We start from the raw sequence: 13,704 nt of genomic DNA, 5'->3' as shown, positions 1-13,704 counted from the left end.
CACAACAATCTATAGATTGTTGTATAGCGTGTTGGATATTGCTAGACAAGAAAAATTGTTGTATAAAGAGCAACAAATCGCTGGCCGAGTTTTTCAACTCTTTTTTTTTGCCACGTGGCAGCTTATTATTCGTCCACGTGTACAAATGATTGGCTAGGAATAGTGGTATGGTGTTATTTTAAGGGATGGTGGCACCCTAACACTCCCCTTCTTGAATATCAATAATTTTATATTTTGGGGTGCGTTATATTGCTAACTTTTTAAGTTGTTAACTTTGTTAACTCATCAATACAGTGTATTAAAAATGTCAATACGGTGACTTCAAAATGTCAACACATAATATCAACACATTATATTGAAGTTCAACAAAATTATGTGTTGACATTTTAATGTCATTGGGTTGACATTTATAATATATTGCGTTGAGGAGTTAGCAAGTTAGCAAGTTAGCAACTTAAGAAAGTTAACACACCCCTACAATAAGATCATTGAATATTGATTAAAATTTTGACAAGTTTATTAATTTATGAAATATATTCGTCAATATTTTTACTATGCGCGTTTCAAATACTTATGAGGATTCAAAATTTTCATTATTCAAATTGAAAAATACTCCAAGTTAACATCCAAGGTGACTATCATCATATTGCAACTCTTAACATGGAAAAATGTAAATAGATAAATTTTAAAATTAAATTCATATTATATATATATATATATATATATATGAATGTTATTTTATGATAATTTATTTTTATTAAAATTATAAACTTTCTATAATTAATTTATATACTTCAATTTAATGTCAGATTTATTATCATAAATAATATTCCTTCCGTCTCATAAAAATATAAACAATAGGTAAGAACCGGAACCGGAACCGGAACCGGAACCGACCGGGTAAGAACCGGCCGGTACCGGTTTCGAACCAGAACCGATTTGTAGTTTTAATTTTAATTTAAGTATACTAATTAACGAAAAGTTGTTTATTATTTACCTAATTTTAATCTGACACCAAACTAGATTTAACTTATATATAACAACAATTATATTATCTCCACTTAGTATCAAGAAATATGATTCTCACATTAGCCCACGAGTTATCTGTGATGTCAAACCAGAATTACGGTATATTCTTTCGCATGTTTCCTCAATTGGTAACCTCCACCTTGACTCCTCTAAGAGCTTTCATGATCTGTTAAAATTATTTTTGTTTAAAGAACTCAAAGTATAATGGTAAATAATGATCCAAACACATAAATTGGAAAATTATATTGTCAAACAAGAGTAGCATTTATTTTAAGCAATATCAAAGTAGCAAATGAATACATTCAGTAATACTAAAGAATCAAAACCAACCTTGATAATAATAAATGAATTACCGTTAATTACTATACTTCAATTTTAGTAAAAAAAAATTAAATTTAATATATATTATTCGGTTCCGGGTAGGAACCGGTCGGTTCCGGGTAGAACCGGAACCGGAACCGGATTCTTCGGTTCCGGTTCTTCAATTACCCGATCGGTTCCGGTTCCGATTCCGGGTACCCGAGAACCGGAGAACCGGTTAAGCAGGCCTAGTGTAATTAATGAAGTGAGAGGTGGAGTGTGTAATAAATGAAATGAGATGGTGGAGTGAGATGATGTAGTGTGTATAAATGAAGTGAGACGATGAAGTGTGTAATAAATGAAGTGAGTTGGTTGAAGGTGGATCCCTCTTTGACTTTTTGGTTTTTAATTTTTGTTTTGATTTATTTTAATATAGATAATGACATTTGAGTGTAATTTTAGTGAATAAGGAGATAAAATTTTATGTACAAATATGGTAAATTCTAAATGTTACTCCAAATGTGGGACGGACTTTTATGGCAAAATGTTACTACAAATCTGGGACGGAGGGAGTAATATACTTTTTTGGCTATAGATATTGCCTAAATTTTTATAATTTTGATAAATATAAAAATAAATTAGTTCTCCGTAAGTGTTGGTTACACTACTTGCATAAACTGACCCCAGTTTCTACTGCTAGTACGAAACAACCTATTGCTAGTATTAATATTTTTTAAGTACACACAATGAGAAAAGTAAATTAATTAATTGCATGCAAACAAGTGAAACTATAACATTTGCTTAAAAACTAGAAATGCAATAAAAAAATGTGCATCAATTTTTTTCTAAAAGCTTCTCTCGGCCCAATCGATCTCCACATAGTCAATAACTATCTTTGGAACTGATCTAATCATATGCCAATCTGCACCTTCTTGTACTCTGCATCTATCTGTGAGAAGACCACTGTCTGAAATTGTCACTTCTGCAAGAGAACCAGGGAGACCATCATGTGGCAACGAACGAATTTCGGGACATTGATTAATGTCTAGAGAATGGAAACGAGTAGCACCCACAAGCGACGGCAGATTGGTAAGCATCGGACAATCATTAATGTGAAGGGTGTGAAGGTGAGGGAACCGGCTGCCACGGAACATACACCATGAAACCAAATTTGGAATGTTCTTCATTGCGAGATACTCCAACGATTGAAAACCAGAAAAGTCTTGGTTAACTTGAGACCAATTAGCCATGTCATCGATCGTAAGAGATTTCAAATATCGAAGCTTTGCAAGAGGGGTAAGAATGTGGCAGTAGTTGCAACTCTGCAAGTTGATACTTAAAAGCTTGCAGAGGGGACTACTAAACCAACCCGGCAATGAAAAACCATTATAGTTGGTGAGTAGTAGCTCCTTCAAATTTTCATGTGGTTGAAGACCATGAAGAATTTGTTCATGATGGTTACTGTCTCCACATCCATTCCATTCAAATTCAAGCCGATCAAGAAATGGTTTCGTGAGCAGCATAGCTTGCTTGGCCTCGTCCACAGTTGGCACATTGTCAAGATTCTTGATAGAAAGACATCCTCTCAAGAACTTCATGTTCTTAAGCTCTTGAATTCCATGACCTTCAGTTCTTCCCACAATAAATGCAGGTAGAGTTTGAAGATTGACCAACTTTCCCAACTCTGATGGCATTCCATTGAGCTGCTTTATGTCCAAATGAAGATACTGCAAACTAACCATTTTCTTCATATTTCTTGGCAGTTCATGGAGATTAGGACACTGCTCCAGCTTTAGTATTTGTAAACTAAAAAGATTGGCAAGCGACTCAGGCAGTCTGGTGAAGCCACCATTCTCAGATAGATTGAGATAACGCAGATATTTCAAGTTCTCAATGGACTCAGGCAGCTCAACAAGGCCTGTGCGGCTCAAATCCAACACTCTCAAAGACTTCAATTTCAAAAAAAGAAGGTATGAAACTTCAATACTGCCGCCACATACAGACATGACTTTAAGCGTTCTCAAATTCTCATACCAAAGGTAGCCCTCTAACACTCTTGGTTGCCTGCTTGGACAATCCAAAGATAAATGACGAGTGTTTTTGAATAATTCAAGATTTTCATTTGATTGGCTATCTTTCAGGTGCAAAGAAGTACGGGATGAGACTAATTGAGCCATGCTGTGAATAAGATCGTGCATCTTATACACTTCTCCACCACGAACATTAACACCCGATGATTGGAAAAATGACCTCTGGAGTAGATTCTTGAAGTAGTCATAGCCAAGATCTTCTATCCCCATATTTCTGGTGGGATGCACAAATCCTTCAGCTATCCATAGAAAAACCAACTCACTCACTTCAAAGTCATGATCCTTTGGAAACATAGCACAATAAGCAAAACATTTTTTCAAATGTGGCGGCAAATGATGATAGCTCAAGGCTAAAGCTGCAAAGATGTCATTGCCATTCATGTACAAGTCCCACCATTCACTGTTTAGAATAGAGATCCATTCGGTTGGATCATCTTTGAAGTGCAGCATGCCTCCAACAGTCTTTGCTGCTAAAGGCAGCCCTTTGCATTTTATCGCTATCTCTCTTCCAATTCGTTCAAATTCAGATGTAAGATTTCTAGCCGATGTTGCTCTTTGCTTAAGCAGTTCCCAACTATTGTCATCACTTAAGGTCTCCACACAATGTGAATGAACTGCTCCTACAATTTGTGACACAATCATGCTTCGCGAGGTCAACAAGATTTTGCTACCAAATGCTCCAACTCTGAAAGGAGAAGACAAAATATCCCAATCTCTGTACTCTTCACTCCAGTAATCATCCAACACAAGTAAAAACCTCTTGTCACGAATCAACTCCTGAAGTTTAAGTTGAAGAGGATCAAGGTAGGACAAGATGCAGTTTTCCCCCGACGCAGACTCTATGATCGACTCTGTGATGGAAACGGTGTCGAAACCCATTGACAAAGAAGCCCACATCTTCAGATCAAACTTATCAACAACTCTGTTGTCATTGTAAGCAAGTTGAGCAAGAGTGGTCTTCCCAATCCCACCCATGCCAATTATGGAAACCACAGAAACTCTACTTGTGCTCAAACCCTCATCCAATAGCTTTTCAACAATCACATTCTTATCCCCATCGCGCCCAATCACAGACCCCTCATCCACCAAAGAGCTTGTAACACCATTGTAAGCTGGCCTACATTCATAGGCACAGCCCAATTTTGTGAATTCGGTCTTATAAAGTACATCCATTTCATGGGCAATCTCGTCCAATTCTCCCCTAATTTTACTCAATTGACGAGGTAGGGTCAAGTTGAAAGGTGAAAGGATGATGTCGGGTACCTGCAATTGGTCTCGATTGGCAGCGTGCTTTGCGAGATCCAGAGAAATTCCGTCGAGCAGATCATCGGCAGAGTAGGAGAGCGCGTCCACGTGTTGTAGCCACATCTTCCACGCCTTACCGCTGATGGTGTTGGAGAAAAGGGAGCGACTTTCTTCTACACGGCCAACCATTGCTCTGATCCTTTCAAGTGTTCGTTGCAGCTTCCGGAATTCGTCATCGCCGCCTAATATTACGCTCGCCTCTCGCACAGCAAAGCTCGAAAACTTGTCAATTAAGACTTGCAGCGGCGCCGATACAACACCAGCTTGAAGAACGGAATCCATGTGTGTTTGAGGTTTAGTGATGGATCGATGTTGAATAATGGAGGAAATGTAGAGAAAGAGAAACAAGTCTTCGCTGTAAACTCCAAGTCTACGGTGGTGTGTTTAATTGAATTTCCATTGAGAGTTTATTCCTGCACTAAACTAACAACCAAAAATTTATGTTGTCCTTCAAGGATACACTAATCATAATTCATTCCCACTCTACACTCACGACAAAATCAAACAGGGTCCCGATCACTTATTAAAATCGCTCATATTTATAAAATTATTTTATTTTATTATGAGCGTAGAAAAATAGATTAGAATTAATGGAGTAAGTGATCCTTGCCACATTTTGTCTGAGAGCATTGCATCAATTGGATCGATGAAGAAAAAATATAGTATATGAAAAAGATTGAAAAATATAAAGTGAGAGAATAAAGTACTCTATTCGACTTCAAAGCATATGCATTTTGAATAAGGCACGGGTTTTAATGCAATATTAATAAAGTAAGAGAGATGTAGAGAGAAAAAATAATTAAAATTTTATTAATGACAAATGAGTCTTACCTAATTAGAAAGAAAAGAGTTTTCAAAATTAAAAAATGCATATTCTTGTGGGATAAACTAAAAAGAAAATAGTACATATTCTTGTGGGACAGAGGGAGTACTAAGATAAAGTAATGTAAGTAAAAAGAAATGTGTTTACTTTTATTAAAATGATGACTTCACTATTACTATTATACATGGACCGTACCAAAATTGCAAAATAACTTCTCTATTATAAAATGGGAGTACGTGGTGGGTTTTAGTTTTTAAATGGAGGTGCAAAAATCGACTTCCATTTCAATAATAACTACTCCCTCCGTTCCACTCAAGATGACCACATTCTTGAGTTACACGAAATTTTAGGAAGTGTTGTTAGATGGAATAAAGTAGAGTGGAAAAAGGTAGTTGAATATTTTAATGACGATAGACGAGAGAGAAGGTTACTTCCAATTTTGGAAAATGATCATCTTGAATGGGACAAACAAAAAAGAAAAGATGAGTATCTTGAATGAGATTGAAAGAATAAATTTTAAAAGGATAAGCTAATATCTAAATTTTGGATGGATTTTGCTACTATGACTTTTGCTGCTATTGTTGTCGATTTTCCACGACCCTAATATGGAAATGAAGTCATCAAAAAGTAAGTACTCGTTCCGTTTTATAATAGGTGTCATATTTTTATTTTTAGTTTGTCCTATAAAAAATATCACCTTTACTTTTTTTGAAAAAGCTCCCTCTCACATTAATATAAATATATTATTTTCTCTATCCATTTAACACACAAAATAATAGGAGTATCACCTAAAATATCATGTCAATCCTCAAGTGTGCCATCTGTTATGGGATGAAGGGAGTAGAATATTATTGAAATTAGACGATGATGTCATTTTTCGACATGATTAGGTAGGCATAGTAGTGGGAAAAAATACTAAAATACCACACTTACCGTACTAAAAATATCGATTTTAGATATACCATAATTTTTAGTACAGTAACGATATCAATTTTTCTGCACCGCGGTAATATCAAATATTTGATATATACCGTAGATTCGATATATCGTACCGTATTTCGGTATACCGCAATAAAGGTAAGACAACGGTATAAAAAAATAATCATATCGAATACTCGGTATAGTATCAGTATGATATTTTGTCATACCGCAATTTTTCGGTACGGTATGCAGTATGATATTTCGGTAGGTATGCAGTATGACATTCTCGGTACGGTATATCATACCGACCAACCCCTAGATTGGCATAGGTGTATTGGGGGTATGGTGAATCATGCAAAGTAGAAGACTTGCATAAACAAATAATGGATATATTTGATCGATAATTGCATATTAGAACGCAAAGAATTTAAGATTAATTGCTATGTCTCCATGTGAAGTTCTTCTTACTCAATCACAAAACTTCTACTCCCTTGGTCCTTAATAATTTGTCACCATTTAACTTGACATGAGTTTTAAAAAGTGTAATAGAAAGTGAGTTGAAAAGGTTATTGGCATGTGAGTCTTACTTTTATATACTTCATCCGTCCCACTCTAAGTGGAACCTTTCTAATTCGGCACGGGATTTTATGTAGTGTTGTTTTGTGAGTAAAGTGGAGAGAATAAAGTAAGACAGATGGAAAAAAAGTAGAGTGAGTGACGTTTCTATATTTAAAAATGTGTCATTTAGAAGAAAAAAATATGTCGCTTAAAGTGGCACGAAGGGAGTACTAGTTTTATACTACGTCCATATTTGAATAATGGAAACATTTAAAATGAATAAAGTAAGAGAGAAAGAGAAAAAATAGTGAAAGTAGTGTTAGTGAATTGTGGGGTCCACATCCAAAAATAGAAAGATTTTAAAGTTTCTATTTTAAGAGACGACCCAAAATGAAAATAGTTTCTATTTTTAAAATACGGAGGTAGTAATGAATGTGAGTGAGATTGAGTTAGTGGAATGTGGGTCCACTATCAAAATGATAAAAGTGAAAATGTGATAAATTTTTAGGGAAGATAGAAATGTAAATAAGTGACAAATTTTTAGAGACGGGTGGAGTAATATGTAAGACCAATAGAAGATAATACCAACTTAGAAGGGAGAAGAAGTTGGATTTTCTCTCCTTTGAGAATTTTGAAATCCTCAAATTGTGAGAAAAATTATTTATGTCTTTAACTCTCAAACTCTAAAATTCACAAATTCTCAGATTGTGAAACTATTTTACCTCTAGTCTCCTTTATATAGAGTTATTATGGGTTAAATTAGTGATATATGAAAGATGGACTTTGATCAATCCTGCTTAGTCTTTTTTAAAAAAAAATTAAATTGACCCTTAATTTAAATTAAGCTCAAACAAAGTAGTATTATTATGAGCCATTGTAGATAAATAGTATCTAATCACAAATTCTTCCTCTTTAATTTGTTATTTCTAGTGTTTAAGATATGAATATTCACTATATAATTTAAGTCTATTATTTGACTTTGTAACTAATTTATCTTTTTCCAAGAATGGTCAAGTTCAAAAATTTTATTTATTATTACATAGAATAAATTTCAACCGGCCAGATTTCTGAATAATAAAACATTTTCCGAACACTAATTGGGGAAATTATCAAACCTAATTCGTCTGATACAAAATTCATTGCAATAACAATACTAACACTACTAGATACTCCCTTCGTACCAAGGAAGATGACCCCTTTCTTGGGCGGCACGAGATTTTATATAGCTTTATTTTGTGTGTTGAGTGGAAAGAGTAAAGTAAGAGAGAGAATAAAGTAGAGATAAATGGTATTTCTATTTTTAGTAATGAATCATCTTGAGTGAGACAAACTAAAAAGGAAAGTAAATCATCTTCAATGAGACCGATAAAGTATTAATTATAACCACACAAGATATCAAGATTTTCAAATTACAAAAGACCCACACCTTTTATATGTCAAGATGGTGAATAATCATTGTCAACAATAATTAAGTAACAGCAATCAACAAGTCTACTACGCATAAAAGTTGGGCAATCAATAATTAAGTAAATATCGAAGAAGGACTTATCTCATTTTTAGATCAGTGTTACACTATTGTTACTTATTTTCTAAATTTGCGGACTGACACTCTAATTTTTCTCGATAGATAGTTAAATTCTTCTATCTAATCGTTTTACTTTAATAAAGAACCGATTGTGGTTACCTATGGTAACGACCATGTCCACAACAAGTTTACTACGCATAAAAGTTGGGCATTCTTATACGTTAAAATGTTTGAAAAATAGGTTAATCTGAAACTTCTTATACCAGTCCTAACATAATGATGTGAAACTAATTTTTCATTTTGTAACTTTTTAATCATATATTCAAAACGTGTCTTTGTATAAATTTCTTCTCACTTTAGCTTTATTTTAGCCACATTAATTTTTAATTTGCCGTTCATGCGAAATCGTCAACAACATCAAAATTAAAACTCCATCATTTTAATAATAGATTACATTCGTCAATTTGGATGCCCCTTAAAAATAGAACAATTTTAATTAAGAAAAAAAAAATCACTCTAATGAAATGAATCTCATTCTCCACTAATAATACACCAATAAGGATGGAGAGACCATCCCAATAAAGATGACTCATTCCTTGAGCTGAATGTGATTTTATACAATTTTATTTTGTATGAGAAATGAAGAAAATAAAATAAAAGAGATAATATAAAGTAATAGAGATAGAATAAAGTAGAGATAAATGTGTTTATATTTTTAGCAATGTGTCTTCTTAGTTGAGACAAACTAAGAAGAAAATTAGGTCTCATGAGTGTGGGACGGATTATTATTTATGCCCAAAATTGAAGTTCGTACGAAAATTTGTGATACTATTACCTACCATTTTTAATTGACACATCGACTTTAACTAAGCCATGGCAATTTTAATTTTTGGGATCTGGAAAATCAGCAACAAAAACAATAAAGTTACTATATTTATAACCAACTTTTAAGTTCTTGGGGAAACTAAAACTTATCCAAAGTTCTTTAAATTATCGATCAATTTCCTTATTTAAAACTAGATTTGCCGATTTCGACTTGGAATTGAACCATTAACACTATCAATTCGAAATTTAATATGTAATGAGTTAGCTAAATAGTTGAAATCGCTAGTTAATTGGTAGAAATTATATTTATCGAGATGTTGCTAGATTTGAGCGTTTGTTACATTGTTTTAAAAATCGGACCAACCGACCGATTCGGTCCCAAATCGATGTGTTTCAGTCTGAATTTACCCTAATCTAAAGGGACAGTTTGGTGAAAAGACATTTTTGCCCTTTTTGGAGGAAAAATGTAAAGCTATTTTATTTACCCTTTTGATCATCTGGAAAATGGTTACTATTGGATAGCAAAAAGGCAAATATTATTGGACAAAAAATTGGTCTAATGAAATAGTGACTTTTCAAAGAAGATAAAACACTTATACATACACACAACTTTAATTTTATCCGCATATTTATTGATTGATTTGCTGATAATTTTATATTTGATTGCAGCATAGCATGAATCTTGGAATCCGGCAACAGCTCCGTCGATGGGTGACAAAGGCGGCAAGGCTGATGGAGGCGGGGCAGTGGCGGCAAGGCAGCGACTGCCTCTGGACGAGAATCAATGCAAAATTTCCCAAACACTTTCAATACACAATGCAGACGACAGAGCTTCCCAAATACTCCAATACCAAATTTCTCCCCTCTATAAATACCGTAGAAAAAAGAACATGAACTTAACGAAATCTATAGAAAAACATAAAATCAAAATACTTGAATTAAGTACTTTCGACACCGGCATAGCAGCCGAACTGTGGGCGGAGCATGGTGGAAAAATATTACAGCAAACAATAAAAAAAATTGGGAATGAAGAAAGTTGAACCAAATCAAATCTTGAAATGCCGGATCACACAACAACCTGGCCGGATGTGGTGAAGCAGGAACGGTGGGGCAGGCGGTGGTCGTGGCGACGCCGATTTGTGGGAGAAGCAGAGAGAGAGGCGGGTGGCGGCGGGCGTGAAGCACGCGGACGAACTGGCGAGGCACGACGGAAGGAGCGGGGAGCCGGGCGGTGGTCGTGGCGGCACCGATTTGGGAGAGAAAAATGGCGGCTGGCGAGGGAGGAAGAGAGAGAAGCGGCGCTGCTTTTAGGTTTAAGGGTTTATTAATTTATTCATAATATTGGGATTTATGTTGAGCATTAAGAATTTATTTTTTATGGTATAATACTTGGATTATTTTAAGCTTTAAATGTGTGTTTTATATTTTAGAGTTTAATAATAGTCGATACTAATTTGGTAAAAAACTTTTAGTAAATAGAGTTCAATTTGAGTGTTTTGTTCAATTGTTATGTCTTAAATTAATAGTATGTATTTTTAAAATTAAATTTATTTCAATTCAATAACTGATTTATTAAATACTCCATTTTTAATAATCCTTTAGATATTAAAATTATCGTATGCAATATTAAAACTAAATTTATTATTTATATTTAATATTAAAGCTGTATATATTTACATTTAAATTTAGTGTACATAATTAGAATTGAGTTGATCTGTATTTATACTATTAAAAAAAAGTAGTTACGAAAAATGATAGTATTTGAGTGATGGTATTCATCGGATAAGTTTATGACAAAATAATTGTGTCGTAATCGTACTCTTTGAAACACATTTAAAATAGTGCACTACCATTAATTTTTTTGTAAAATAAGTTTAAATTAGAATTATGCTAAGTTTAGTTTGTCTTCCATTTATTTATGTTAAAATTGAGATTTAATCCTTTATTGCAATTCTTTTTCTCAAATTAATTCATAAGGTAAACGACAACACAAATATGTAATGTTTATAATTTTCATTATATTTACTCAATTAAAGTTTTTTATTCTTATATTTTAATTCACCTTTAATTAATTAAACAATACTGCTAAGTTTTTAGATTAAATTACGATGAAATTATATATATTTAAAATTAAATTTAACTCATAAAGTTTGTATAAGTTCTTAATATAAATAGTAGTGTAATTTGTCACATTATTCAAAACAACAAAGATACATAAAATATTATCGTTATTTTAAGTGATAGTTTACTTTTTATACATATATGTGGTGAGAAGTAAGAAATTTATTCTTTCCAATATTAAAAATTCATTTAGTGTTTGACCATGTATATCAAGTGATGCTATGGTCTCAAGTTAAACATAAGAAATATATAATCAACTAAAGTGTGATTATTGGATAATACAAATTTTTTAACTTGACTTCTCAAAGAAATTTTAATTTACCTTTTATTTGGATTAATGACTATCATAGCATTGTTTTACTCGCACATATTTTCTTTATTTGTACTCCATATCTTATTTTAATTAAGTCATATTCTTTGAACATAGTTATATATATTCTTTTTGTCATTAATTTTTATTGTTTTTACTCTATTTAGATTATAAATTGAAATTTTATAGATATTGCATTCATTAGGAAGTAGTAAATTATTCATTTAGAGTTGGATAAGATAAATACATTTACTTTTTTCAAATCTTCACATTGATTTGAATTTATATTTTTTATATATTTTTTATAATTTTATATTCATTATTTGAAATTCTAATGTCCTGTGCATGGCACAGGTGTTAATATACTAGTTAGATATAAATTGCAATGTATTTGGACTACCACGCACATGAAAAATCAGTCAGTTTAACTGTCAACTACTAACCAATTGAGCCAATTTTATGTTTCTTCTTTCTTAAATCTCTTTTCCTTGGTCTTAAATATTAGTACTAGTAGTATAATGCATTTGTTTGATTTTGTCTTCCAAGAGATGTCAGATCTGATAAGTAAAGTCATGTTTGCTCATTATAAAATGTGCATCAACTCGACGTAAAATTCTATGCCGAAAACCAAATGTTTCGTATTTATTGGGGTGGAGGGATCATATAGATACTATTTTCCTTTTCTCTTCACTATTGGGGGTCGACCGACCCCTCCCCCTTGCAGTTAGCACCGTTGGAGTCAGGATTTGAAGCTGCCATTGACCTACGGCGGCACCGATTCGATCCCACTGTTGCAGGCTAAGAGCTATGAAGGAAGGAACGCCAACACTGGTTTATTGACTGTTAAATTCTTTAAATCATTGTCCCACATCGGCTTGGTGATGATCCTAGCTTCTCTATATAAGTGTGGATAACCCTCCCCCTTATGAGGCCTTTTAAGGGGTGAGTGGCCCATTTCTAATATGGTATCAGAGCAGGGCCCAAGTCGATGATGGTTTATCTCTTTATCTCTTCTCTTGCCTACCCACGTGATGGAAGTCCGATGTGTCATTTCGGCCCACACGTGAGGGGGCGTGTTAAATTCTTCAAATCATTGTCCCACATCGGCTTGGTGATGATCCTAACTTCTCTATATAAGTGTGGATAACCCTTCCCCTTATGAGGCCTTTTAAGGGGTGAGTGGCCCATTTCTAATATTGACTAACAAAGAGCACAAAGAATGATGGAGTTTCAGGCTATACGAACTATGAAATGACTGTGGAGGAAGGAGAACTACTGCGTTGGTCTATTGCTAATGAAGAAGATAATACACTATTTTAGGATTAAATTATTAATACACATAATCTTTTGTATCAGCTAACACCTAAGGCCATGCTTGGTATGATGGAATGGAATGAGGAGGGAATGGAATGGAGATGGGAATGGAATGAAGGTGGGAATGGAATGACAATTTCATTCCATTCTTGTGCTTGGTGAATGTAAGGTTTACAAATGGAATGGAATTGTTATTTCTTGATTGATTTCATTCCTATGCTTGGTAACTACAAAATAATATATGAATGGATTGGAATGAAATATGAATACTTAATATGTTGATTCTATAAAAAAAATATTTATTCAAAAATATTTTTGTCAATATTTTGGATCATATAAATTTGTACGATACACGTAAATGAGTGTGTGCATATGTGGTGTATGCATGTGTTGATGTGTGTGTGTATATGTGGTGGTGTGTGAGTTGTTTGTGTGTGTGTTTTGCCATGTGCGTGTTGTGTGTGAGTTGCTGCGTGTGTGTGTGTGTTTTGCTGTGTGTGTGTTGTGTGTGCTGTGTGAGTTGTTGTGTGTGAGTTGCTGTGTGTGTGTGTGTGTTTTGCTGTGTTTTGTGTGTGTGTGTGTG

At 33.7% G+C, this 13,704-nt stretch overlaps 1 protein-coding gene across 1 annotated transcript; it reads right to left on the bottom strand.

Annotated features, from left to right (window-relative positions):
- Nucleotides 1–2,076: 2,076 nt before the first annotated feature.
- LOC125186774 (putative disease resistance protein RGA1) lies at nt 2,077–5,191 on the bottom strand. Its single transcript, XM_089057986.1, has one exon. It carries the CDS (start codon nt 5,004–5,006, stop codon nt 2,175–2,177), a length of 2,832 nt encoding a protein of 943 aa, XP_088914112.1. The 5' UTR covers nt 5,007–5,191; the 3' UTR covers nt 2,077–2,174.
- Nucleotides 5,192–13,704: the final 8,513 nt, after the last annotated feature.

The sequence above is a fragment of the Salvia hispanica genome, chromosome 5, assembly GCF_029641045.1.
Source record: "Salvia hispanica isolate PSC_SH4W2 chromosome 5, Shi_PSC_v1, whole genome shotgun sequence".
Taxonomy (NCBI): domain Eukaryota; kingdom Viridiplantae; phylum Streptophyta; class Magnoliopsida; order Lamiales; family Lamiaceae; genus Salvia; species Salvia hispanica.
Note: the sequence above shows the minus strand (reverse complement) of the source record. Positions and strands in the feature narration are given on the sequence as shown.

Bases quoted from the DNA above. Each gene is read 5' to 3' on its own strand.
- LOC125186774 (XM_089057986.1), bottom strand. From the start codon at position 5,006: ATGGATTCCGTTCTTCAAGCTGGTGTTGTATCGGCGCCGCTGCAAGTC.